At 36.0% G+C, this 27,903-nt stretch overlaps 1 protein-coding gene across 1 annotated transcript in view; it reads right to left on the reverse strand.

Annotated features, from left to right (window-relative positions):
- The window catches only part of LOC118378969 (glutamate receptor ionotropic, NMDA 2D-like), a 237,505-nt gene that overhangs the window by 83,864 nt on the left and 125,738 nt on the right, over positions 1–27,903 (reverse strand). The window contains exon 9 of the mRNA XM_052492672.1: positions 16,290–16,443. Coding sequence (XP_052348632.1) covers positions 16,290–16,443 — 154 coding nt within the window. The remainder of the gene's footprint in view (positions 1–16,289; positions 16,444–27,903) is intronic.

Below are 27,903 nucleotides of genomic sequence, written 5' to 3' on the forward strand. Positions count from 1 at the left end.
ACTAACCTGTACATCCCTAGAACACATTAATAACTCTACCTACATGTACATATTACCTCAACTAACCTGTACCCCCTTAGAACAAATTAATAACTCTACCTACATGTATATATTACCTCAACTAACCTGTATTAGAACACATTAATAACTCTACCTACATGTACATATTACCTCAACTAACCTGTACATCCCTAGAACACATTAATAACTCTACCTACATGTACATATTACCTCAACTAACCTGTACCCCCTTAGAACACATTAATAACTCTACCTACATGTACATATTACCTCAACTAACCTGTACCCCCTTAGAACACATTAATAACTCTACCTACATGTACATATTACCTCAACTAACCTGTACATCCCTAGAACACATTAATAACTCTAACATGTACATATTACCTCAACTAACCTGTACCCCCTTAGAACACATTAATAACTCTACCTACATGTACATATTACCTCAACTAACCTGTACCCACTTAGAACACATTAATAACTCTACCTACATGTACATATTACCTCAACTAACCTATACCCACTTAGAACACATTAATAACTCTACCTACATGTACATATTACCTCAACTAACCTGTACATCCCTAGAACACATTAATAACTCTACCTACATGTACATATTACCTCAACTAACCTGTACATCCCTAGAACACATTAATAACTCTACCTACATGTACATATTACCTCAACTAACCTGTACCCCCTTAGAACACATTAATAACTCTACCTACATGTATATATTACCTCAACTAACCTGTACCCCTTAGAACACATTAATAACTCTACCTACATGTATATATTACCTCAACTAACCTGTACATCCCTAGAACACATTAATAACTCTACCTACATGTCAACTAACCTGTACCCCTTAGAACACATTAATAACTCTAACATGTACATATTACCTCAACTAACCTGTACCCCCTTAGAACACATTAATAACTCTACCTACATGTACATATTACCTCAACTAACCTGTACATCCCTAGAACACATTAATAACTCTACCTACATGTACATATTACCTCAACTAACCTGTACCCCTTAGAACACATTAATAACTCTACCTACATGTACATATTACCTCAACTAACCTGTACCCCCTTAGAACACATTAATAACTCTACCTACATGTACATATTACCTCAACTAACCTGTACCCCCTTAGAACACATTAATAACTCTACCTACATGTACATATTACCTCAACTAACCTGTACCCCCTTAGAACAGATTAATAACTCTACCTACATGTACATATTACCTCAACTAACCTGTACATCCCTAGAACACATTAATAACTCTACCTACATGTACATATTACCTCAACTAACCTGTACCCCCTTAGAACACATTAATAACTCTACCTACATGTACATATTACCTCAACTAACCTGTACCCCCTTAGAACACATTAATAACTCTACCTACATGTACATATTACCTCAACTAACCTGTACCCCTTAGAACACATTAATAACTCTACCTACATGTACATATTACCTCAACTAACCTATACCCCTTAGAACACATTAATAACTCTACCTACATGTACATATTACCTCAACTAACCTATACCCCTTAGAACACATTAATAACTCTACCTACATGTACATATTACCTCAACTAACCTATACCCTTAGAACACATTAATAACTCTACCTACATGTATATATTACCTCAACTAACCTGTACATCCCTAGAACACATTAATAACTCTACCTACATGTACATATTACCTCAACTAACCTATACCCCTTAGAACAGATTAATAACTCTACCTACATGTACATATTACCTCAACTAACCTGTACCCCTTAGAACAGATTAATAACTCTACCTACATGTACATATTACCTCAACTAACCTGTACATCCCTAGAACACATTAATAACTCTACCTACATGTACATATTACCTCAACTAACCTGTACCCCTTAGAACACATTAATAACTCTACCTACATGTATATTACCTCAACTAACCTGTACATCCCTAGAACACATTAATAACTCTACCTACATGTACATATTACCTCAACTAACCTGTACCCCTTAGAACACATTAATAACTCTACCTACATGTACATATTACCTCAACTAACCTGTACCCCTTAGAACACATTAATAACTCTACCTACATGTATATATTACCTCAACTAACCTGTACATCCCTAGAACACATTAATAACTCTACCTACAAGTACATATTACCTCAACTAACCTGTACATCCCTAGAACACATTAATAACTCTACCTACATGTACATATTACCTCAACTAACCTGTACCCCCTTAGAACACATTAATAACTCTACCTACATGTATATATTACCTCAACTAACCTGTACCCCTTAGAACACATTAATAACTCTACCTACATGTATATATTACCTCAACTAACCTGTACATCCCTAGAACACATTAATAACTCTACCTACATGTACATATTACCTCAACTAACCTGTACCCCTTAGAACACATTAATAACTCTACCTACATGTACATATTACCTCAACTAACCTGTACATCCCTAGAACACATTAATAACTCTACCTACATGTACATATTACCTCAACTAACCTGTACCCCTTAGAACACATTAATAACTCTACCTACATGTACATATTACCTCAACTAACCTGTACCCCTTAGAACACATTAATAACTACCTACATGTACATATTACCTCAACTAACCTGTACCCCTTAGAACACATTAATAACTCTACCTACATGTACATATTACCTGAACTAACCTGTACCCCTTAGAACACATTAATAACTCTACCTACATGTATATATTACCTCAACTAACCTATACCCCCTTAGAACACATTAATAACTCTACCTACATGTACATATTACCTCAACTAACCTGTACCCCTTAGAACACATTAATAACTCTACCTACATGTATATATTACCTCAACTAACCTATACCCCCTTAGAACACATTAATAACTCTACCTACATGTATATATTACCTCAACTAACCTGTACATACCTAGAACACATTAATAACTCTACCTACATGTACATATTACCTCAACTAACCTGTACCCCTTAGAACACATTAATAACTCTACCTACATGTATATATTACCTCAACTAACCTGTACATCCCTAGAACACATTAATAACTCTACCTACATGTACATATTACCTCAACTAACCTGTACCCCTTAGAACACATTAATAACTCTACCTACATGTACATATTACCTCAACTAACCTGTACATCCCTAGAACACATTAATAACTCTACCTACATGTACATATTACCTCAACTAACCTGTACCCCTTAGAACACATTAATAACTCTACCTACATGTACATATTACCTCAACTAACCTGTACCCCTTAGAACACATTAATAACTCTACCTACATGTACATATTACCTCAACTAACCTGTACCCCTTAGAACACATTAATAACTCTACCTACATGTACATATTACCTCAACTAACCTGTACCCCCTAGAACACATTAATAACTCTACCTACATGTACATATTACCTCAACTAACCTATACCCCTTAGAACACATTAATAACTCTACCTACATGTACATATTACCTCAACTAACCTGTACCCCTTAGAACACATTAATAACTCTACCTACATGTACATATTACCTCAACTAACCTGTACCCCTTAGAACACATTAATAACTCTACCTACATGTACATATTACCTCAACTAACCTGTACATCCCTAGAACACATTAATAACTCTACCTACAAGTACATATTACCTCAACTAACCTGTACATCCCTAGAACACATTAATAACTCTACCTACATGTACATATTACCTCAACTAACCTGTACATCCCTTAGAACACATTAATAACTCTACCTACATGTATATATTACCTCAACTAACCTGTACCCCTTAGAACACATTAATAACTCTACCTACATGTACATATTACCTCAACTAACCTGTACATCCCTAGAACACATTAATAACTCTACCTACATGTACATATTACCTCAACTAACCTGTACCCCTTAGAACACATTAATAACTCTACCTACATGTACATATTACCTCAACTAACCTGTACATCCCTAGAACACATTAATAACTCTACCTACATGTACATATTACCTCAACTAACCTGTACCCCTTAGAACACATTAATAACTCTACCTACATGTACATATTACCTCAACTAACCTGTACCCTTAGAACACATTAATAACTCTACCTACATGTACATATTACCTCAACTAACCTGTACCCTTAGAACACATTAATAACTCTACCTACATGTACATATTACCTCAACTAACCTGTACCCCTTAGAACACATTAATAACTCTACCTACATGTACATATTACCTCAACTAACCTATACCCCTTAGAACACATTAATAACTCTACCTACATGTACATATTACCTCAACTAACCTGTACCCCCTTAGAACACATTAATAACTCTACCTACATGTACATATTACCTCAACTAACCTGTACCCCTTAGAACACATTAATAACTCTACCTACATGTACATATTACCTCAACTAACCTGTACATCCCTAGAACACATTAATAACTCTACCTACATGTATATATTACCTCAACTAACCTGTACCCCTTAGAACACATTAATAACTCTACCTACATGTATATATTACCTCAACTAACCTGTACATCCCTAGAACACATTAATAACTCTACCTACATGTACATATTACCTCAACTAACCTGTACCCCTTAGAACACATTAATAACTCTACCTACATGTACATATTACCTCAACTAACCTGTACATCCCTAGAACACATTAATAACTCTACCTACATGTACATATTACCTCAACTAACCTGTACCCCTTAGAACACATTAATAACTCTACCTACATGTATATATTACCTCAACTAACCTGTACCCCTTAGAACACATTAATAACTCTACCTACATGTACATATTACCTCAACTAACCTGTACCCCTTAGAACACATTAATAACTCTACCTACATGTACATATTACCTCAACTAACCTGTACCCCTTAGAACACATTAATAACTCTACCTACATGTACATATTACCTCAACTAACCTATACCCCTTAGAACACATTAATAACTCTAACATGTACATATTACCTCAACTAACCTGTACCCCTTAGAACACATTAATAACTCTACCTACATGTATATATTACCTCAACTAACCTGTACCCCCTTAGAACACATTAATAACTCTACCTACATGTATATATTACCTCAACTAACCTGTACATCCCTAGAACACATTAATAACTCTACCTACATGTATATATTACCTCAACTAACCTGTACCACCTTAGAACACATTAATAACTCTACCTACATGTATATATTACCTCAACTAACCTGTACATCCCTAGAACACATTAATAACTCTACCTACATGTACATATTACCTCAACTAACCTGTACCCCTTAGAACACATTAATAACTCTACCTACATGTACATATTACCTCAACTAACCTGTACATCCCTAGAACACATTAATAACTCTACCTACATGTACATATTACCTCAACTAACCTGTACCCCTAGAACACATTAATAACTCTACCTACATGTATATATTACCTCAACTAACCTGTACCCCTTAGAACACATTAATAACTCTACCTACATGTACATATTACCTCAACTAACCTGTACCCCTTAGAACACATTAATAACTCTACCTACATGTACATATTACCTGAACTAACCTGTACCCCTTAGAACACATTAATAACTCTACCTACATGTACATATTACCTCAACTAACCTATACCCCTTAGAACACATTAATAACTCTACCTACATGTACATATTACCTCAACTAACCTGTACCCCTTAGAACACATTAATAACTCTACCTACATGTACATATTACCTCAACTAACCTATACCCCTTAGAACACATTAATAACTCTACCTACATGTACATATTACCTCAACTAACCTGTACCCCTTAGAACACATTAATAACTCTACCTACATGTACATATTACTCTCACTAACCTGTATCCCTTAGAACACATTAATAACTCTACCTACATGTACATATTACCTCAACTAACCTGTACCCCTTAGAACACATTAATAACTCTACCTACATGTACATATTACCTCAACTAACCTGTACCCCTTAGAACACATTAATAACTCTACCTACATGTACATATTACCTCAACTAACCTGTACATCCCTAGAACACATTAATAACTCTACCTACATGTACATATTACCTCAACTAACCTGTACCCCTTAGAACACATTAATAACTCTACCTACATGTACATATTACCTCAACTAACCTGTACCCCTTAGAACACATTAATAACTCTACCTACATGTACATATTACCTCATCTAACCTGTACCCTTAGAACACATTAATAACTCTACCTACATGTACATATTACCTCAACTAACCTGTACCCCCTTAGAACACATTAATAACTCTACCTACATGTATATATTACCTCAACTAACCTGTACCCCTTAGAACACATTAATACACTCTACCTACATGTATATATTACCTCAACTAACCTGTACATCCCTAGAACACATTAATAACTCTACCTACATGTACATATTACCTCAACTAACCTGTACCCCCTTAGAACACATTAATAACTCTACCTACATGTACATATTACCTCAACTAACCTGTACATCCCTAGAACACATTAATAACTCTACCTACATGTACATATTACCTCAACTAACCTGTACCCCCTTAGAACACATTAATAACTCTACCTACATGTATATATTACCTCAACTAACCTGTACCCCTTAGAACACATTAATAACTCTACCTACATGTACATATTACCTCAACTAACCTGTACCCTTAGAACACATTAATAACTCTACCTACATGTACATATTACCTGAACTAACCTGTACCCCTTAGAACACATTAATAACTCTACCTACATGTACATATTACCTCAACTAACCTATACCCCCTTAGAACACATTAATAACTCTACCTACATGTACATATTACCTCAACTAACCTGTACCCATCCTTAGAACATATTAATAACTCTACCTACATGTACATATTACCTCAACTAACCTGTACATCCCTAGAACACATTAATAACTCTACCTACATGTACATATTACCTCAACTAACCTGTACCCCTTAGAACACATTAATAACTCTACCTACATGTATATATTACCTCAACTAACCTGTACCCCCTTAGAACACATTAATAACTCTACCTACATGTACATATTACCTCAACTAACCTATACCCCTTAGAACACATTAATAACTCTACCTACATGTACATATTACCTCAACTAACCTGTACCCCTTAGAACACATTAATAACTCTACCTACATGTACATATTACCTCAACTAACCTATACCCCTTAGAACACATTAATAACTCTACCTACATGTACATATTACTCAACTAACCTGTACCCCTTAGAACACATTAATAACTCTACCTACATGTACATATTACCTCAACTAACCTGTACCCCTTAGAACACATTAATAACTCTACCTACATGTACATATTACCTCAACTAACCTGTACATCCCTAGAACACATTAATAACTCTACCTACATGTACATATTACCTCAACTAACCTGTACCCCTTAGAACACATTAATAACTCTACCTACATGTATATATTACCTCAACTAACCTGTACCCCTTAGAACACATTAATAACTACCTACATGTACATATTACTCAACTAACCTGTACCCCTTAGAACACATTAATAACTCTACCTACATGTACATATTACCTGAACTAACCTGTACCCCTTAGAACACATTAATAACTCTACCTACATGTACATATTACCTCAACTAACCTATACCCCTTAGAACACATTAATAACTCTACCTACATGTACATATTACCTCAACTAACCTGTACATCCCTTAGAACACATTAATAACTCTACCTACATGTACATATTACTCAACTAACCTGTATCCCTTAGAACACATTAATAACTCTACCTACATGTATATATTACCTCAACTAACCTGTACCCCCCTAGAACACATTAATAACTCTACCTACATGTACATATTACCTCAACTAACCTGTACCCCCTTAGAACACATTAATAACTCTACCTACATGTACATATTACCTCAACTAACCTGTACATCCCTAGAACACATTAATAACTCTACCTACATGTACATATTACCTCAACTAACCTGTACCCCCTTAGAACACATTAATAACTCTACCTACATGTACATATTACCTCAACTAACCTGTACATCCCTAGAACACATTAATAACTCTACCTACATGTACATATTACCTCAACTAACCTGTACCCCCTTAGAACACATTAATAACTCTACCTACATGTATATATTACCTCAACTAACCTGTACCCCCTAGAACACATTAATAACTCTACCTACATGTACATATTACCTCAACTAACCTGTACCCCTTAGAACACATTAATAACTCTACCTACATGTACATATTACCTCAACTAACCTGTACCCCTTAGAACACATTAATAACTCTACCACATGTACATATTACCTCAACTAACCTATACCCCCTTAGAACACATTAATAACTCTACCTACATGTACATATTACTCAACTAACCTATACCCCTTAGAACACATTAATAACTCTACCTACATGTATATATTACCTCAACTAACCTGTACCCCCTTAGAACACATTAATAACTCTACCTACATGTACATATTACCTCAACTAACCTGTACATCCCTAGAACACATTAATAACTCTACCTACATGTACATATTACCTCAACTAACCTATACCCACTTAGAACACATTAATAACTCTACCTACATGTACATATTACCTCAACTAACCTGTACATCCCTAGAACACATTAATAACTCTACCTACATGTACATATTACCTCAACTAACCTGTACCCCCTTAGAACACATTAATAACTCTACCTACATGTACATATTACCTCAACTAACCTGTACATCCCTAGAACACATTAATAACTCTACCTACATGTACATATTACCTCAACTAACCTGTACCCCCTTAGAACACATTAATAACTCTACCTACATGTATATATTACCTCAACTAACCTGTACCCCCTTAGAACACATTAATAACTCTACCTACATGTACATATTACCTCAACTAACCTGTACCCCCTTAGAACACATTAATAACTCTACCTACATGTACATATTACCTCAACTAACCTATACCCACTTAGAACACATTAATAACTCTACCTACATGTACATATATCAACTAACCTATACCCCTTAGAACACATTAATAAACCCATGTACATATTACCTCAACTAACCTGTTAGAACACATTAATAACTCTACCTACATGTACATATTACCTCAACTAACCTATACCCCTTAGAACACATTAATAACTCTACCTACATGTACATATTACCTCAACTAACCTGTACCCCTTAGAACACATTAATAACTCTACCTACATGTACATATTACCTCAACTAACCTGTACATCACTAGAACACATTAATAACTCTACCTACATGTACATATTACCTCAACTAACCTATACCCCTTAGAACACATTAATAACTCTACCTACATGTACATATTACCTCAACTAACCTGTACCCCTTAGAACACATTAATAACTCTACCTACATGTACATATTACCTCAACTAACCTGTACATCCCTAGAACACATTAATAACTCTACCTACATGTACATATTACCTCAACTAACCTGTACCCCTTAGAACACATTAATAACTCTACCTACATGTACATATTACCTCAACTAACCTGTACCCCCTTAGAAACTTTAATAACTCTACCTACATGTACATATTACCTCAACTAACCTGTACCCCTTATAACACTTTAATAACTCTACCTACATGTACATATTACCTCAACTAACCTATACCCCCTTAGAACACATTAATAACTCTACCTACATGTACATATTACCTCAACTAACCTGTACCCCTTATAACACTTTAATAACTCTACCTACATGTACATATTACCTCAACTAACCTATACATCCCTAGAACACATTAATAACTCTACCTACATGTACATATTACCTCAACTAACCTGTACCCCCTTAGAACACATTAATAACTCTACCTACATGTACATATTACCTCAACTAACCTGTACATCCCTAGAACACATTAATAACTCTACCTACATGTACATATTACTCAACCAACCTGTACCCCTTAGAACACATTAATAACTCTACCTACATGTACATATTACCTCAACTAACCTGTACCCACTTAGAACACATTAATAACTCTACCTACAAGTACATATTACCTCAACTAACCTGTACCCCCTTAGAACACATTAATAACTCTACCTACATGTACATATTACCTCAACTAACCTGTACCCCCTTAGAACACATTAATAACTCTACCTACATGTACATATTACCTCAACTAACCTATACCCCCTTAGAACACATTAATAACTCTACCTACATGTACATATTACCTCAACTAACCTGTACCCACTTAGAACACATTAATAACTCTACCTACATGTACATATTACCTCAACTAACCTATACCCCCTTAGAACACATTAATAACTCTACCTACATGTACATATTACCTCAACTAACCTGTACCCACTTAGAACACATTAATAACTCTACCTACATGTACATATTACCTCAACTAACCTGTACATCCCTAGAACACATTAATAACTCTACCTACATGTACATATTACCTCAACTAACCTATACCCCCTTAGAACACATTAATAACTCTACCTACATGTACATATTACCTCAACTAACCTATACCCCCTTAGAACACATTAATAACTCTACCTACATGTACATATTACCTCAACTAACCTGTACCCCCTTAGAACACATTAATAACTCTACCTACATGTACATATTACCTCAACTAACCTATACCCCTTAGAACACATTAATAACTCTACCTACATGTATATATTACCTCAACTAACCTATACCCCTTAGAACACATTAATAACTACCTACATGTATATATTACCTCAACTAACCTGTACATAGAACACATTTAACTCTACCTACATGTACATATTACCTCAACTAACCTATACCCACTTAGAACACATTAATAACTCTACCTACATGTACATATTACCTCAACTAACCTGTACATCCCTAGAACACATTAATAACTCTACCTACATGTACATATTACCTCAACTAACCTGTACATCCCTAGAACACATTAATAACTCTACCTACATGTACATATTACCTCAACTAACCTGTACCCACTTAGAACACATTAATAACTCTACCTACATGTACATATTACCTCAACTAACCTATACCCACTTAGAACACATTAATAACTCTACCTACATGTACATATTACCTCAACTAACCTGTACATCCCTAGAACACATTAATAACTCTACCTACATGTACATATTACCTCAACTAACCTGTACATCCCTAGAACACATTAATAACTCTACCTACATGTACATATTACCTCAACTAACCTGTACCCCCTTAGAACACATTAATAACTCTACCTACATGTATATATTACCTCAACTAACCTGTACCCCCTTAGAACACATTAATAACTCTACCTACATGTATATATTACCTCAACTAACCTGTACCCCCCTAGAACACATTAATAACTCTACCTACATGTACATATTACCTCAACTAACCTGTACCCCCTTAGAACACATTAATAACTCTACCTACATGTACATACTCAACTAACCTGTACATCCCTAGAACACATTAATAACTCTACCTACATGTACATATTACCTCAACTAACCTGTACCCCCTTAGAACACATTAATAACTCTACCTACATGTACATATTACCTCAACTAACCTGTACATCCCTTAGAACACATTAATAACTCTACCTACATGTACATATTACCTCAACTAACCTGTACATCCCTTAGAACACATTAATAACTCTACCTACATGTACATATTACCTCAACTAACCTGTACCCCTTAGAACACATTAATAACTCTACCTACATGTATATATTACCTCAACTAACCTATACCCCCTTAGAACACATTAATAACTCTACCTACATGTACATATTACCTCAACTAACCTGTACCCCCTTAGAACACATTAATAACTCTACCTACATGTACATATTACCTCAACTAACCTATACCCCCTTAGAACAGATTAATAACTCTACCTACATGTACATATTACCTCAACTAACCTGTACATCCCTAGAACACATTAATAACTCTACCTACATGTACATATTACCTCAACTAACCTGTACATCCCTAGAACACATTAATAACTCTACCTACATGTACATATTACCTCAACTAACCTGTACATCCCTAGAACACATTAATAACTCTACCTACATGTACATATTACCTCAACTAACCTGTACATCCCTAGAACACATTAATAACTCTACCTACATGTACATATTACCTCAACTAACCTGTACCCCCTTAGAACACATTAATAACTCTACCTACATGTACATATTACCTCAACTAACCTGTACATCCCTAGAACACATTAATAACTCTACCTACATGTACATATTACCTCAACTAACCTGTACATCCCTAGAACACATTAATAACTCTACCTACAAGTACATATTACCTCAACTAACCTGTACCCCTTAGAACACATTAATAACTCTACCTACATGTATATATTACCTCAACTAACCTGTACATCCTTAGAACACATTAATAACTCTACCTACATGTATATATTACCTCAACTAACCTGTACATCCCTAGAACACATTAATAACTCTACCTACATGTACATATTACCTCAACTAACCTGTACCCCTTAGAACACATTAATAACTCTACCTACATGTACATATTACCTCAACTAACCTGTACATCCTTAGAACACATTAATAACTCTACCTACATGTACATATTACCTCAACTAACCTGTACCCCTTAGAACACATTAATAACTCTACCTACATGTATATATTACCTCAACTAACCTGTACCCCCTTAGAACACATTAATAACTCTACCTACATGTACATATTACCTCAACTAACCTGTACCCCTTAGAACACATTAATAACTCTACCTACATGTACATATTACCTGAACTAACCTGTACCCCTTAGAACACATTAATAACTCTACCTACATGTACATATTACCTCAACTAACCTATACCCCTTAGAACACATTAATAACTCTACCTACATGTACATATTACCTCAACTAACCTGTACCCACTTAGAACATATTAATAACTCTACCTACATGTACATATTACCTCAACTAACCTATACCCCTTAGAACACATTAATAACTCTACCTACATGTACATATTACCTCAACTAACCTGTACCCCTTAGAACACATTAATAACTCTACCTACATGTACATATTACCTCAACTAACCTGTACATCCCTAGAACACATTAATAACTCTACCTACATGTACATATTACCTCAACTAACCTATACCCCCTTAGAACACATTAATAACTCTACCTACATGTACATATTACCTCAACTAACCTGTACCCCTTAGAACACATTAATAACTCTACCTACATGTACATATTACCTCAACTAACCTGTACATCCCTAGAACACATTAATAACTCTACCTACATGTACATATTACCTCAACTAACCTGTACCCCTTAGAACACATTAATAACTCTACCTACATGTATATATTACCTCAACTAACCTGTACCCCTTAGAACACATTAATAACTCTACCTACATGTACATATTACCTCAACTAACCTGTACCCCCTTAGAACACATTAATAACTCTACCTACATGTACATATTACCTCAACTAACCTGTATAGAACACATTAATAACTCTACCTACATGTATATATTACCTCAACTAACCTGTACCCCTTAGAACACATTAATAACTCTACCTACATGTATATATTACCTCAACTAACCTGTACATCCCTAGAACACATTAATAACTCTACCTACATGTACATATTACCTCAACTAACCTGTACCCCTTAGAACACATTAATAACTCTACCTACATGTACATATTACCTCAACTAACCTGTACATCCCTAGAACACATTAATAACTCTACCTACATGTACATATTACCTCAACTAACCTGTACCCCCTTAGAACACATTAATAACTCTACCTACATGTATATATTACCTCAACTAACCTGTACCCCCTTAGAACACATTAATAACTCTACCTACATGTACATATTACCTCAACTAACCTGTACCCCCTTAGAACACATTAATAACTCTACCTACATGTACATATTACCTCAACTAACCTGTACCCCCTTAGAACACATTAATAACTCTACCTACATGTACATATTACCTCAACTAACCTATACCCCCTTAGAACACATTAATAACTCTACCTACATGTACATATTACCTCAACTAACCTGTACCCACTTAGAACATATTAATAACTCTACCTACATGTACATATTACCTCAACTAACCTATACCCACTTGGAACACATTAATAACTCGACCTACATGTACATATTACCTCAACTAACCTGTACCCCCTTAGAACACATTAATAACTCTACCTACATGTACACATTACCTCAACTAACCTGTACATCCCTAGAACACATTAATAACTCTACCTACATGTACATATTACCTCAACTAACCTATACCCCTTAGAACACATTAATAACTCTACCTACATGTACATATTACTCAACTAACCTGTACCCACTTAGAACAGATTAATAACTCTACCTACATGTACATATTACCTCAACTAACCTGTACATCCCTAGAACACATTAATAACTCTACCTACATGTACATATTACCTCAACTAACCTGTACCCCCTTAGAACACATTAATAACTCTACCTACATGTACATATTACCTCAACTAACCTGTACCCCCTTAGAACACATTAATAACTCTACCTACATGTACATATTACCTCAACTAACCTGTACATCCCTAGAACACATTAATAACTCTACCTACATGTACATATTACCTCAACTAACCTGTACCCCCTTAGAACACATTAATAACTCTACCTACATGTACATATTACCTCAACTAACCTGTACCCCTTAGAACACATTAATAACTCTACCTACATGTACATATTACCTCAACTAACCTGTACATCCCTAGAACACATTAATAACTCTACCTACATGTACATATTACCTCAACTAACCTGTACCCCCTTAGAACACATTAATAACTCTACCTACATGTACATATTACCTCAACTAACCTGTACCCCCTTAGAACACATTAATAACTCTACCTACATGTATATATTACCTCAACTAACCTGTACCCCCTTAGAACAGATTAATAACTCTACCTACATGTACATATTACCTCAACTAACCTGTACCCCCTTAGAACACATTAATAACTCTACCTACATGTACATATTACCTCAACTAACCTGTACCCCCTTAGAACACATTAATAACTCTACCTACATGTACACATTACCTCAACTAACCTGTACCCCCACACACCGACTCTATACCTGTACCCCCACACACTGACTCTATACCTGTACCCCCACACACTGACTATGTACCTGTACCCCCACACACTGACTCTATACCTAAACCCCCACACACCGACTCTATACCTGTACCCCCACACACCGACTCTATAACTGTACCCCCACACACCGACTCTATATAGACCTGTACCCCCACACACTGACTCTGTACCGGTACCCCCACACACTGACTCTGTACCTGTACCCCCACACACTGACTCTGTACCTGTACCCCCACACACTGACTCTATAACTGTACCCCCACACACCGACTCTATACCTGTACCCCCACAAACTGACTCTGTACCTGTACCCCCACAAACTGACTCTGTACCGGTACCCCCACACACTGACTCTGTACCGGTTCCCCCACACACTGACTCTGTACCTGTACCCCCACACAACACTTTTGAATTGGGAGAGGGTAAGCTGATCCTAGATCTGTGCATAAGGTTAATTTACATTTTAGTCATTTAGCAGACTGTCTTATCCAGAGTGACTTACAGTTAGTGAGTGCATTCATCTCAAGATAGCTAGGTGGGACAACCACACATCACTGTCATTGAAAGTACACTTTTCCTCAATAAAGTATCTATCAGTAAAGTCAGAGCTAGATAGGGAGGGGGTGGAGAGTCATGTGGAAGTGGGAACTTCATAACTTCAACCTCATCAGTCATCAGTTCCTTCACTCACCCAGGAAGGCAGAGGGTGAGACGGTTCCATTGCTACGGGAGACCATGACGCTGATGCCCGTCTCCACGAAGGGGACGGAGAAGTCCACGACCTCTGACCTCTCCTCGTTGATGGTGAGGGATCCGATGGCCATATCTGCTCGCTGTCCCACCACCTGATGGATGGGAGGAAAAACTACATTCAGAGAGATAGAGGGGTGCACTGCCTTATAACACATTATTATAGGATAAACTACAGTCAGAGAGATAAAGGGGTACACTGGTCTTATAACACATTATTAAAACACATTATTATAGGATAAACTACATTCAGAGAGATAGAGGGGTACACTGCCTTATAACACATTATTATAGGATAAACTACAGTCAGAGAGATAGAGGGGTACACTGGTCTTATAACACATTATTATAGGATAAACTACATTCAGAGAGATAGAGGGGTACACTTGCCTTATAACACATTATTATAGGATAAACTACATTCAGAGAGATAGAGGGGTACACTGCCTTATAACACATTATTATAGGATAAACTACAGTCAGAGAGATAGAGGGGTACACTGGTCTTATAACACATTATTATAGGATAAACTACAGTCAGAGAGATAAAGGGGTACACTGGTCTTATAACACATTATTAAAACACATTATTATAGGATAAACTACATTCAGAGAGATAGAGGGGTACACTGCCTTATAACACATTATTATAGGATAAACTACAGTCAGAGAGATAGAGGGGTACACTTGCCTTATAACACATTATTATAGGATAAACTACATTCAGAGAGATAGAGGGGTACACTGGTCTTATAACACATTATTATAGGATAAACTACATTCAGAGAGATAGAGGGGTACACTGGTCTCATAACACATTATTATAGGATAAACTACAGTCAGAGAGATAGAGGGGTACACTGGTCTCATAACACATTATTATAGGATAAACTACATTCAGAGAGATAGAGGGGTACACTGGTCTCATAACACATTATTATAGGATACACTACATTCAGAGAGAGAGAGGGGAACACTGGTCTCATAACACATTATTATAGGATAAACTACATTCAGAGAGATAGAGGGGTACACAGGCCTTATAACACATTATTATAGGATACACTACATTCAGAGAGAGAGAGGGGAACACTGGCCTTATAACACATTATTATAGGATAAACTACATTCAGAGAGATAGAGGGGTACACTGCCTTATACCACATTATTATAGGATAAACTACAGTCAGAGAGATAGAGGGGTACACTGGTCTCATAACACATTATTATAGGATAAACTACAGTCAGAGAGATAGAGGGGTACACTGGTCTCATAACACATTATTATAGGATACACTACATTCAGAGAGATAGAGGGGTACACTGGCCTTATAACACATTATTATAGGATACACTACATTCAGAGAGATAGAGGGGAACACTGGCCTTATAACACATTATTATAGGATACACTACATTCAGAGAGATAGAGGGGAACACTGGCCTTATAACACATTATTATAGGATAAACTACATTCAGAGAGATAGAGGGGTACACTGCCTTATACCACATTATTATAGGATAAACTACAGTCAGAGAGATAGAGGGGTACACTGGTCTCATAACACATTATTATAGGATACACTACATTCAGAGAGATAGAGGGGTACACTGGTCTCATGACACATTATTATAGGATAAACTACATTCAGAGAGATAGAGGGGTACACTGGCATTATAACACATTATTATAGGATAAACTACAGTCAGAGAGATAGAGGGGTGGTACACTGGCCTTATAACACATTATTATAGGATAAACTACATTCAGAGAGATAGAGGGGCACACTGGTCTTATAACACATTATTATAGGATAAACTACATTCAGAGAGATAGAGGGGTACACTGGCCTTATAACACATTATTATAGGATAAACTACATTCAGAGAGATAGAAGGGAACACTGGTCTTATAACACATTATTATAGGATAGACTACAGTCAGAGAGATAGAGGGGTACACTGGTCTTATAACACATTATTATAGGATAAACTACATTCAGAGAGATAGAGGGGTACACTGGTCTCATAACACATTATTATAGGATAAACTACATTCAGAGAGATAGAGGGGTACACTGGTCTCATAACACATTATTATAACACATTATTATAGGATACACTACAGTCAGAGAGATAGAGGGGTACACTGGTCTTATAACACATTATTATAGGATAAACTACATTCAGAGAGATAGAGGGGTACACTGGTCTTATAACACATTATTATAGGATAAACTACAGTCAGAGAGATAGAGGGGTACACTGGTCTCATAACACATTATTATAGGATAAACTACATTCAGAGAGATAGAGGGGTACACAGGCCTTATAACACATTATTATAGGATACACTACATTCAGAGAGATAGAGGGGAACACTGGCCTTATAACACATTATTATAGGATAAACTACATTCAGAGAGATAGAGGGGTACACTGCCTTATAACACATTATTATAGGATAAACTACAGTCAGAGAGATAGAGGGGTACACTGGTCTCATAACACATTATTATAGGATAAACTACATTCAGAGAGATAGAGGGGTACACTGGTCTCATAACACATTATTATAGGATAAACTACAGTCAGAGAGATAGAGGGGTACACTGGTCTTATAACACATTATTATAGGATAAACTACATTCAGAGAGATAGAGGGGTACACTGGTCTTATAACACATTATTATAGGATAAACTACATTCAGAGAGATAGAGGGGTACACTGGCCTTATAACACATTATTATAGGATAAACTACATTCAGAGAGATAGAAGGGAACACTGGTCTTATAACACATTATTATAGGATAAACTACAGTCAGAGAGATAGAGGGGTACACTGGTCTTATAACACATTATTATAGGATAAACTACATTCAGAGAGATAGAGGGGTACACTGGTCTCATAACACATTATTATAGGATAAACTACATTCAGAGAGATAGAGGGGTACACTGGTCTCATAACACATTATTATAACACATTATTATAGGATACACTACATTCAGAGAGATAGAGGGGTACACTGGCCTTATAACACATTATTATAGGATAAACTACATTCAGAAAGATAGAGGGGTACACTGGTCTTATAACACATTATTATAGGATAAACTACATTCAGAGAGATAGAGGGGTACACTGGCCTTATAACACATTATTATAGGATAAACTACATTCAGAGAGATAGAGGGGTACACTGGCCTTATAACACATTATTATAGGATAAACTACAGTCAGAGAGATAGAGGGGTACACTGGTCTCATAACACATTATTATAGGATACACTACATTCAGAGAGATAGAGGGGTACACTGGTCTCATGACACATTATTATAGGATAAACTACATTCAGAGAGATAGAGGGGTACACTGGCATTATAACACATTATTATAGGATAAACTACAGTCAGAGAGATAGGGTGGTACACTGGCCTTATAACACATTATTATAGGATAAACTACATTCAGAGAGATAGAGGGGCACACTGGTCTTATAACACATTATTATAGGATAAACTACAGTCAGAGAGATAGAGGGGTACACTGCCACAAAACACATTATTATAGGATAAACTACATTCAGAGAGATAGAGGGGTACACTGGTCTCATAACACATTATTATAGGATAAACTACATTCAGAGAGATAGAGGGGTACACTGGCCTTATAACACATTATTATAGGATAAACTACATTCAGAGAGATAGAGGGGTACACTGGCCTTATAACACATTATTATAGGATAAACTACATTCAGAGAGATAGAGGGGTACACTGGCCTTATAACACATTATTATAGGATAAACTACAGTCAGAGAGATAGAGGGGCACACTGGTCATATAACACATTATTATAGGATAAACTACAGTCAGAGAGATAGAGGGGTACACTGGCCTTATAACACATTATTATAGGATAAACTACAGTCAGAGAGATAGAGGGGTACACTGGTCTCATAACACATTATTATAGGATAAACTACATTCAGAGAGATAGAGGGGTACACTGGTCTCATGACACATTATTATAGGATAAACTACATTCAGAGAGATAGAGGGGTACACTGGCATTATAACACATTATTATAGGATAAACTACAGTCAGAGAGATAGAGGGGTGGTACACTGGCCTTATAACACATTATTATAGGATAAACTACATTCAGAGAGATAGAGGGGCACACTGGTCTTATAACACATTATTATAGGATAAACTACAGTCAGAGAGATAGAGGGGTACACTGCCACAAAACACATTATTATAGGATAAACTACATTCAGAGAGATAGAGGGGTACACTGGTCTCATAACACATTATTATAGGATAAACTACATTCAGAGAGATAGAGGGGTACACTGGCCTTATAACACATTATTATAGGATAAACTACAGTCAGAGAGATAGAGGGGTGGTACACTGGCCTTATAACACATTATTATAGGATAAACTACATTCAGAGAGATAGAGGGGTACACTGGCATTATAACACATTATTATAGGATAAACTACAGTCAGAGAGATAGAGGGGTGGTACACTGGCCTTATAACACATTATTATAGGATAAACTACATTCAGAGAGATAGAGGGGTACACTGGTCTCATGACACATTATTATAGGATAAACTACATTCAGACAGATAGAGGGGTACACTGGCATTATAACACATTATTATAGGATAAACTACATTCAGAGAGATAGAGGGGCACACTGGTCTTATAACACATTATTATAGGATAAACTACAGTCAGAGAGATAGAGGGGTACACTGCCACAAAACACATTATTATAGGATAAACTACATTCAGAGAGATAGAGGGGTACACTGGTCTTATAACACATTATTATAGGATAAACTACAGTCAGAGAGATAGAGGGGTACACTGGCCTTATAACACATTATTATAACACATTATTATAGGATAAACTACAGTCAGAGAGATAGAGGGGTACACTGGCCTTATAACACATTATTATAGGATAAACTACATTCAGAGAGATAGAGGGGTACACTGGTCTTATAACACATTATTATAGGATAAACTACAGTCAGAGAGATAGAGGGGTACACTGGCCTTATAACACATTATTATAGGATAAACTACATTCAGAGAGATAGAAGGGTACACTGGCCTTATAACACATTATTATAGGATAAACTACATTCAGAGAGATAGAGGGGTACACTGGTCTCATAACACATTATTATAGGATAAACTACATTCAGAGAGATAGAGGGGTACACTGGCCTTATAACACATTATTATAGGATACACTACATTCAGAGAGATAGAAGGGAACACTGGTCTTATAACACATTATTATAGGATAAACTACAGTCAGACAGATAGAGGGGTACACTGGCCTTATAACACATTATTATAACACATTATTATAGGATACACTACATTCAGAGAGATAGAGGGGTACACTGGTCTTATAACACATTATTATAGGATAAACTACATTCAGAGAGATAGAGGGGTACACTGGTCTTATAACACATTATTATAGGATAAACTACATTCAGAGAGATAGAGGGGTACACTGGCCTTATAACACATTATTATAGGATAAACTACATTCAGAGAGATTGAGGGGTACACTGGCCTTATAACACATTATTATAGGATAAACTACATTCAGAGAGATAGAGGGGTACACTGGTCTCATAACACATTATTATAGGATAAACTACATTCAGAGAGATAGAGGGGTACACTGGTCTCATGACACATTATTATGGGATAAACTACATTCAGAGAGATAGAGGGGTACACTGGTCTCATAACACATTATTATAGGATAAACTACAGTCAGAGAGATAGAGGGGTACACTGCCACAAAACACATTATTATAGGATAAACTACATTCAGAGAGATAGAGGGGTACACTGGCCTTATAACACATTATTATAGGATAAACTACATTCAGAGAGATAGAGGGGTACACTGGCCTTATAACACATTATTATAGGATAAACTACAGTCAGAGAGATAGAGGGGCACACTGGTCTTATAACACATTATTATAGGATAAACTACAGTCAGAGAGATAGAGGGGCACACTGGCATTATAACACATTATTATAGGATAAACTACAGTCAGAGAGATAGAGGGGTACACTGGCATTATAACACATTATTATAGGATAAACTACAGTCAGAGAGATAGAGGGGTACACTGGTCTCATGTCACATTATTATAGGATAAACTACATCCAGATAGATAGAGGGGTACACTGGCATTATAACACATTATTATAGGATAAACTACATTCAGAGAGATAGAGGGGTACACTGGTCTCATAACACATTATTATAGGATAAACTACAGTCAGAGAGATAGAGGGGTACACTGGTCTTATAACACATTATTATAGGATAAACTACAGTCAGAGAGATAGAGGGGTACACTGGTCTTATAACACATTATTATAGGATAAACTACATTCAGAGAGATAGAGGGGTACACTTGCCTTATAACACATTATTATAGGATAAACTACATTCAGAGAGATAGAGGGGTACACTGGTCTTATAACACATTATTATAGGATAAACTACAGTCAGAGAGATAGAGGGGTACACTGGCCTTATAACACATTATTATAGGATACACTACATTCAGAGAGATAGAAGGGAACACTGGTCTTATAACACATTATTATAGGATAAACTACAGTCAGACAGATAGAGGGGTACACTGGCCTTATAACACATTATTATAGGATAAACTACATTCAGAGAGATAGAGGGGTACACTGGTCTCATAACACATTATTATAACACATTATTATAGGATACACTACATTCAGAGAGATAGAGGGGTACACTGGTCTTATAACACATTATTATAGGATAAACTACATTCAGAGAGATAGAGGGGTACACTGGCCTTATAACACATTATTATAGGATAAACTACATTCAGAGAGATAGAGGGGTACACTGGCCTTATAACACATTATTATAGGATAAACTACATTCAGAGAGATAGAGGGGTACACTGGTCTCATGACACATTATTATAGGATAAACTACATTCAGAGAGATAGAGGGGAACACTGGTCTCATAACACATTATTATAGGATAAACTACATTCAGAGAGATAGAGGGGTACACTGGCATTATAACACATTATTATAGGATAAACTACAGTCAGAGAGATAGAGGGGCACACTAGTCTTATAACACATTATTATAGGATAAACTACAGTCAGAGAGATAGAGGGGTACACTGGTCTCATAACACATTATTATAGGTTACACTACATTCAGAGAGATAGAGGGGTACACTGGCCTTATAACACATTATTATAGGATACACTACATTCAGAGAGATAGAGGGGTACACTGGCCTTATAACACATTATTATAGGATACACTACATTCAGAGAGATAGAGGGGTACACTGGTCTTATAACACATTATTATAGGATAAACTACCTTCAGAGAGATAGAGGGTTACACTGGCCTTATAACACATTATTATAGGATAAACTACATTCAGAGAGATAGAGCGGCACACTGGTCTTATAACACATTATTATAGGATAAACTACAGTCAGAGAGATAGAGGGGTACACTGGTTTCATAACACATTATTATAGGATAAACTACAGTTAGAGAGATAGAGGGGTACACTGGTCTCATAACACATTATTATAGGATACACTACATTCAGAGCGATAGAGGGGTACACTGGTCTCATGACACATTATTATAGGATAAACTACATTCAGAGAGATAGAAGGGTACACTGGCCTTATAACACATTATTATAGGATAAACTACATTCAGAGAGATAGAGGGGTACACTGGTCTCATCATTAGTATAACACATTATTATAGGATAAACTACATTCAGAGAGATAGAGGGGTACACTGGTCTTATAACACATTATTATAGGATAAACTACATTCAGAGAGATAGAGGGGTACACTGGTCTTATAACACATTATTATAGGATAAACTACATTCAGAGAGATAGAGGGGTACACTGCCTTATACCACATTATTATAGGATAAACTACAGTCAGAGAGATAGAGGGGTACACTGGTCTCATAACACATTATTATAGGATACACTACATTCAGAGAGATAGAGGGGTACACTGGTCTCATAACACATTATTATAGGATAAACTACATTCAGAGAGATAGAGGGGTACACTGGCCTTATAACACATTATTATAGGATAAACTACATTCAGAGAGATAGAGGGGTACACTGGTCTTATAACACATTATTATAGGATAAACTACATTCAGAGAGATAGAGGGGTACACTGGCATTATAACACATTATTATAGGATAAACTACATTCAGAGAGATAGAGGGGTACACTGGTCTTATAACACATTATTATAGGATAAACTACATTCAGAGAGATAGAGGGGTACACTGGTCTTATAACACATTATTATAGGATAAACTACATTCAGAGAGATAGAGGGGTACACTGGTCTCATAACACATTATTATAACACATTATTATAGGATACACTACATTCAGAGAGATAGAGGGGTACACTGGTCTTATAACACATTATTATAGGATAAACTACATTCAGAGAGATAGAGGGGTACACTGGTCTCATAACACATTATTATAACACATTATTATAGGATACACTACATTCAGAGAGATAGAGGGGTACACTGGTCTTATAACACATTATTATAGGATAAACTACATTCAGAGAGATAGAGGGGTACACTGGCCTTATAACACATTATTATAGGATAAACTACATTCAGAGAGATAGAGGGGTACACTGGCCTTATAACACATTATTATAGGATACACTACATTCAGAGAGATAGAGGGGTACACTGGTCTTATAACACATTATTATAGGATAAACTACATTCAGAGAGATAGAGGGGAACACTGGTCTCATAACACATTATTATAGGATAAACTACATTCAGAGAGATAGAGGGGTACACTGGCATTATAACACATTATTATAGGATAAACTACATTCAGAGAGATAGAGGGGCACACTGGTCTTATAACACATTATTATAGGATAAACTACAGTCATAGAGATAGAGGGGAACACTGGTCTCATAACACATTATTATAGGATACACTACATTCAGAGAGATAGAGGGGTACACTGGCCTTATAACACATTATTATAGGATAAACTACATTCAGAGAGATAGAGGGGTACACTGGCCTTATAACACATTATTATAGGATACACTACATTCAGAGAGATAGAGGGGTACACTGGTCTTATAACACATTATTATAGGATAAACTACATTCAGAGAGATAGAGGGGTACACTGGCCTTATAACACATTATTATAGGATAAACTACATTCAGAGAGATAGAGGGGTACACTGGCATTATAACACATTATTATATGATACACTACATTCAGAGAGATAGAGGGTACACTGGCCTTATAACACATTATTATAGGATAAACTACAGTCAGAGAGATAGAGGGGTACACTGGTCTCATAACACATTATTATAGGATAAACTACATTCAGAGAGATAGAGGGGTACACTGGCATTATAACACATTATTATATGATACACTACATTCAGATAAACTACATTCAGAGAGATAGAGGGGTACACTGGTCTCATAACACATTATTATAGGATAAACTACATTCAGAGAGATAGAAGGGTACACTGGCCTTATAACACATTATTATAGGATAAACTACATTCAGAGAGATAGAGGGGTACACTGGTCTCATAACACATTATTATAACACATTATTATAGGATACACTACATTCAGAGAGATAGAGGGGTACACTGGTCTTATAACACATTATTATAGGATAAACTACATTCAGAGAGATAGAGGGGTACACTGGCATTATAACACATTATTATAGGATAAACTACATTCAGAGAGATAGAGGGGTACACTGGCCTTATAACACATTATTATAGGATAAACTACAGTCAGAGAGATAGAGGGGTACACTGGTCTCATAACACATTATTATAGGATAAACTACATTCAGAGAGATAGAGGGGTACACTGGCCTTATAACACATTATTATAGGATAAACTACATTCAGAGAGATAGAGGGGTACACTGGCATTATAACACATTATTATAGGATAAACTACATTCAGAGAGATAGAGGGGCACACTGGTCTTATAACACATTATTATAGGATAAACTACAGTCATAGAGATAGAGGGGAACACTGGTCTCATAACACATTATTATAGGATAAACTACATTCAGAGAGATAGAAGGGTACACTGGCCTTATAACACATGATTATAGGATAAACTACATTCAGAGAGATAGAAGGGTACACTGGCCTTATAACACATTATTATAGGATAAACTACATTCAGAGAGATAGAAGGGTACACTGGCCTTATAACACATTATTATAGGATAAACTACATTCAGAGAGATAGAGGGGTACACTGGTCTCATAACACATTATTATAGGATAAACTACATTCAGAGAGATAGAGGGGTACACTGGCCTCATAACACATTATTATAACACATTATTATAGGATACACTACATTCAGAGAGATAGAGGGGTACACTGGTCTTATAACACATTATTATAGGATAAACTACATTCAGAGAGATAGAGGGGTACACTGTCTTATAACACATTATTATAGGATAAACTACATTCAGAGAGATAGAGGGGTACACTGGCCTTATAACACATTATTATAGGATAAACTACATTCAGAGAGATAGAGGGGTACACTGGTCTCATGACACATTATTATAGGATAAACTACATTCAGAGAGATAGAGGGGAACACTGGTCTCATAACACATTATTATAGGATAAACTACATTCAGAGAGATAGAGGGGTACACTGGTCTCATAACACATTATTATAGGATAAACTACATTCAGAGAGATAGAGGGGTACACTGGTCTCATAACACATTATTATAGGATAAACTACATTCAGAGAGATAGAGGGGTACACTGGCATTATAACACATTATTATAGGATACACTACATTCAGAGAGATAGAGGGGTACACTGGCATTATAACACATTATTATAGGATAAACTACATTCAGAGAGATAGAGGGGTACACTGGCCTTATAACACATTATTATAGGATAAACTACAGTCAGAGAGATAGAGGGTACACTGGCCTTATAACACATTATTATAGGATAAACTACATTCAGAGAGATAGAGGGGCACACTAGTCTTATAACACATTATTATAGGATACACTACATTCAGAGAGATAGAGGGGAACACTGGTCTCATAACACATTATTATAGGTTACACTACATTCAGAGAGATAGAGGGGTACACTGGCCTTATAACACATTATTATAGGATACACTACATTCAGAGAGATAGAGGGGTACACTGGTCTTATAACACATTATTATAGGATAAACTACAGTCAGAGAGATAGAGGGGTACACTGGTCTCATAACACATTATTATAGGATAAACTACATTCAGAGAGATAGAGGGGTACACTGGCATTATAACACATTATTATATGATACAATACATTCAGATAAACTACATTCA

This window comes from Oncorhynchus keta, chromosome 34, assembly GCF_023373465.1.
Source record: "Oncorhynchus keta strain PuntledgeMale-10-30-2019 chromosome 34, Oket_V2, whole genome shotgun sequence".
Classification (NCBI taxonomy): domain Eukaryota; kingdom Metazoa; phylum Chordata; class Actinopteri; order Salmoniformes; family Salmonidae; genus Oncorhynchus; species Oncorhynchus keta.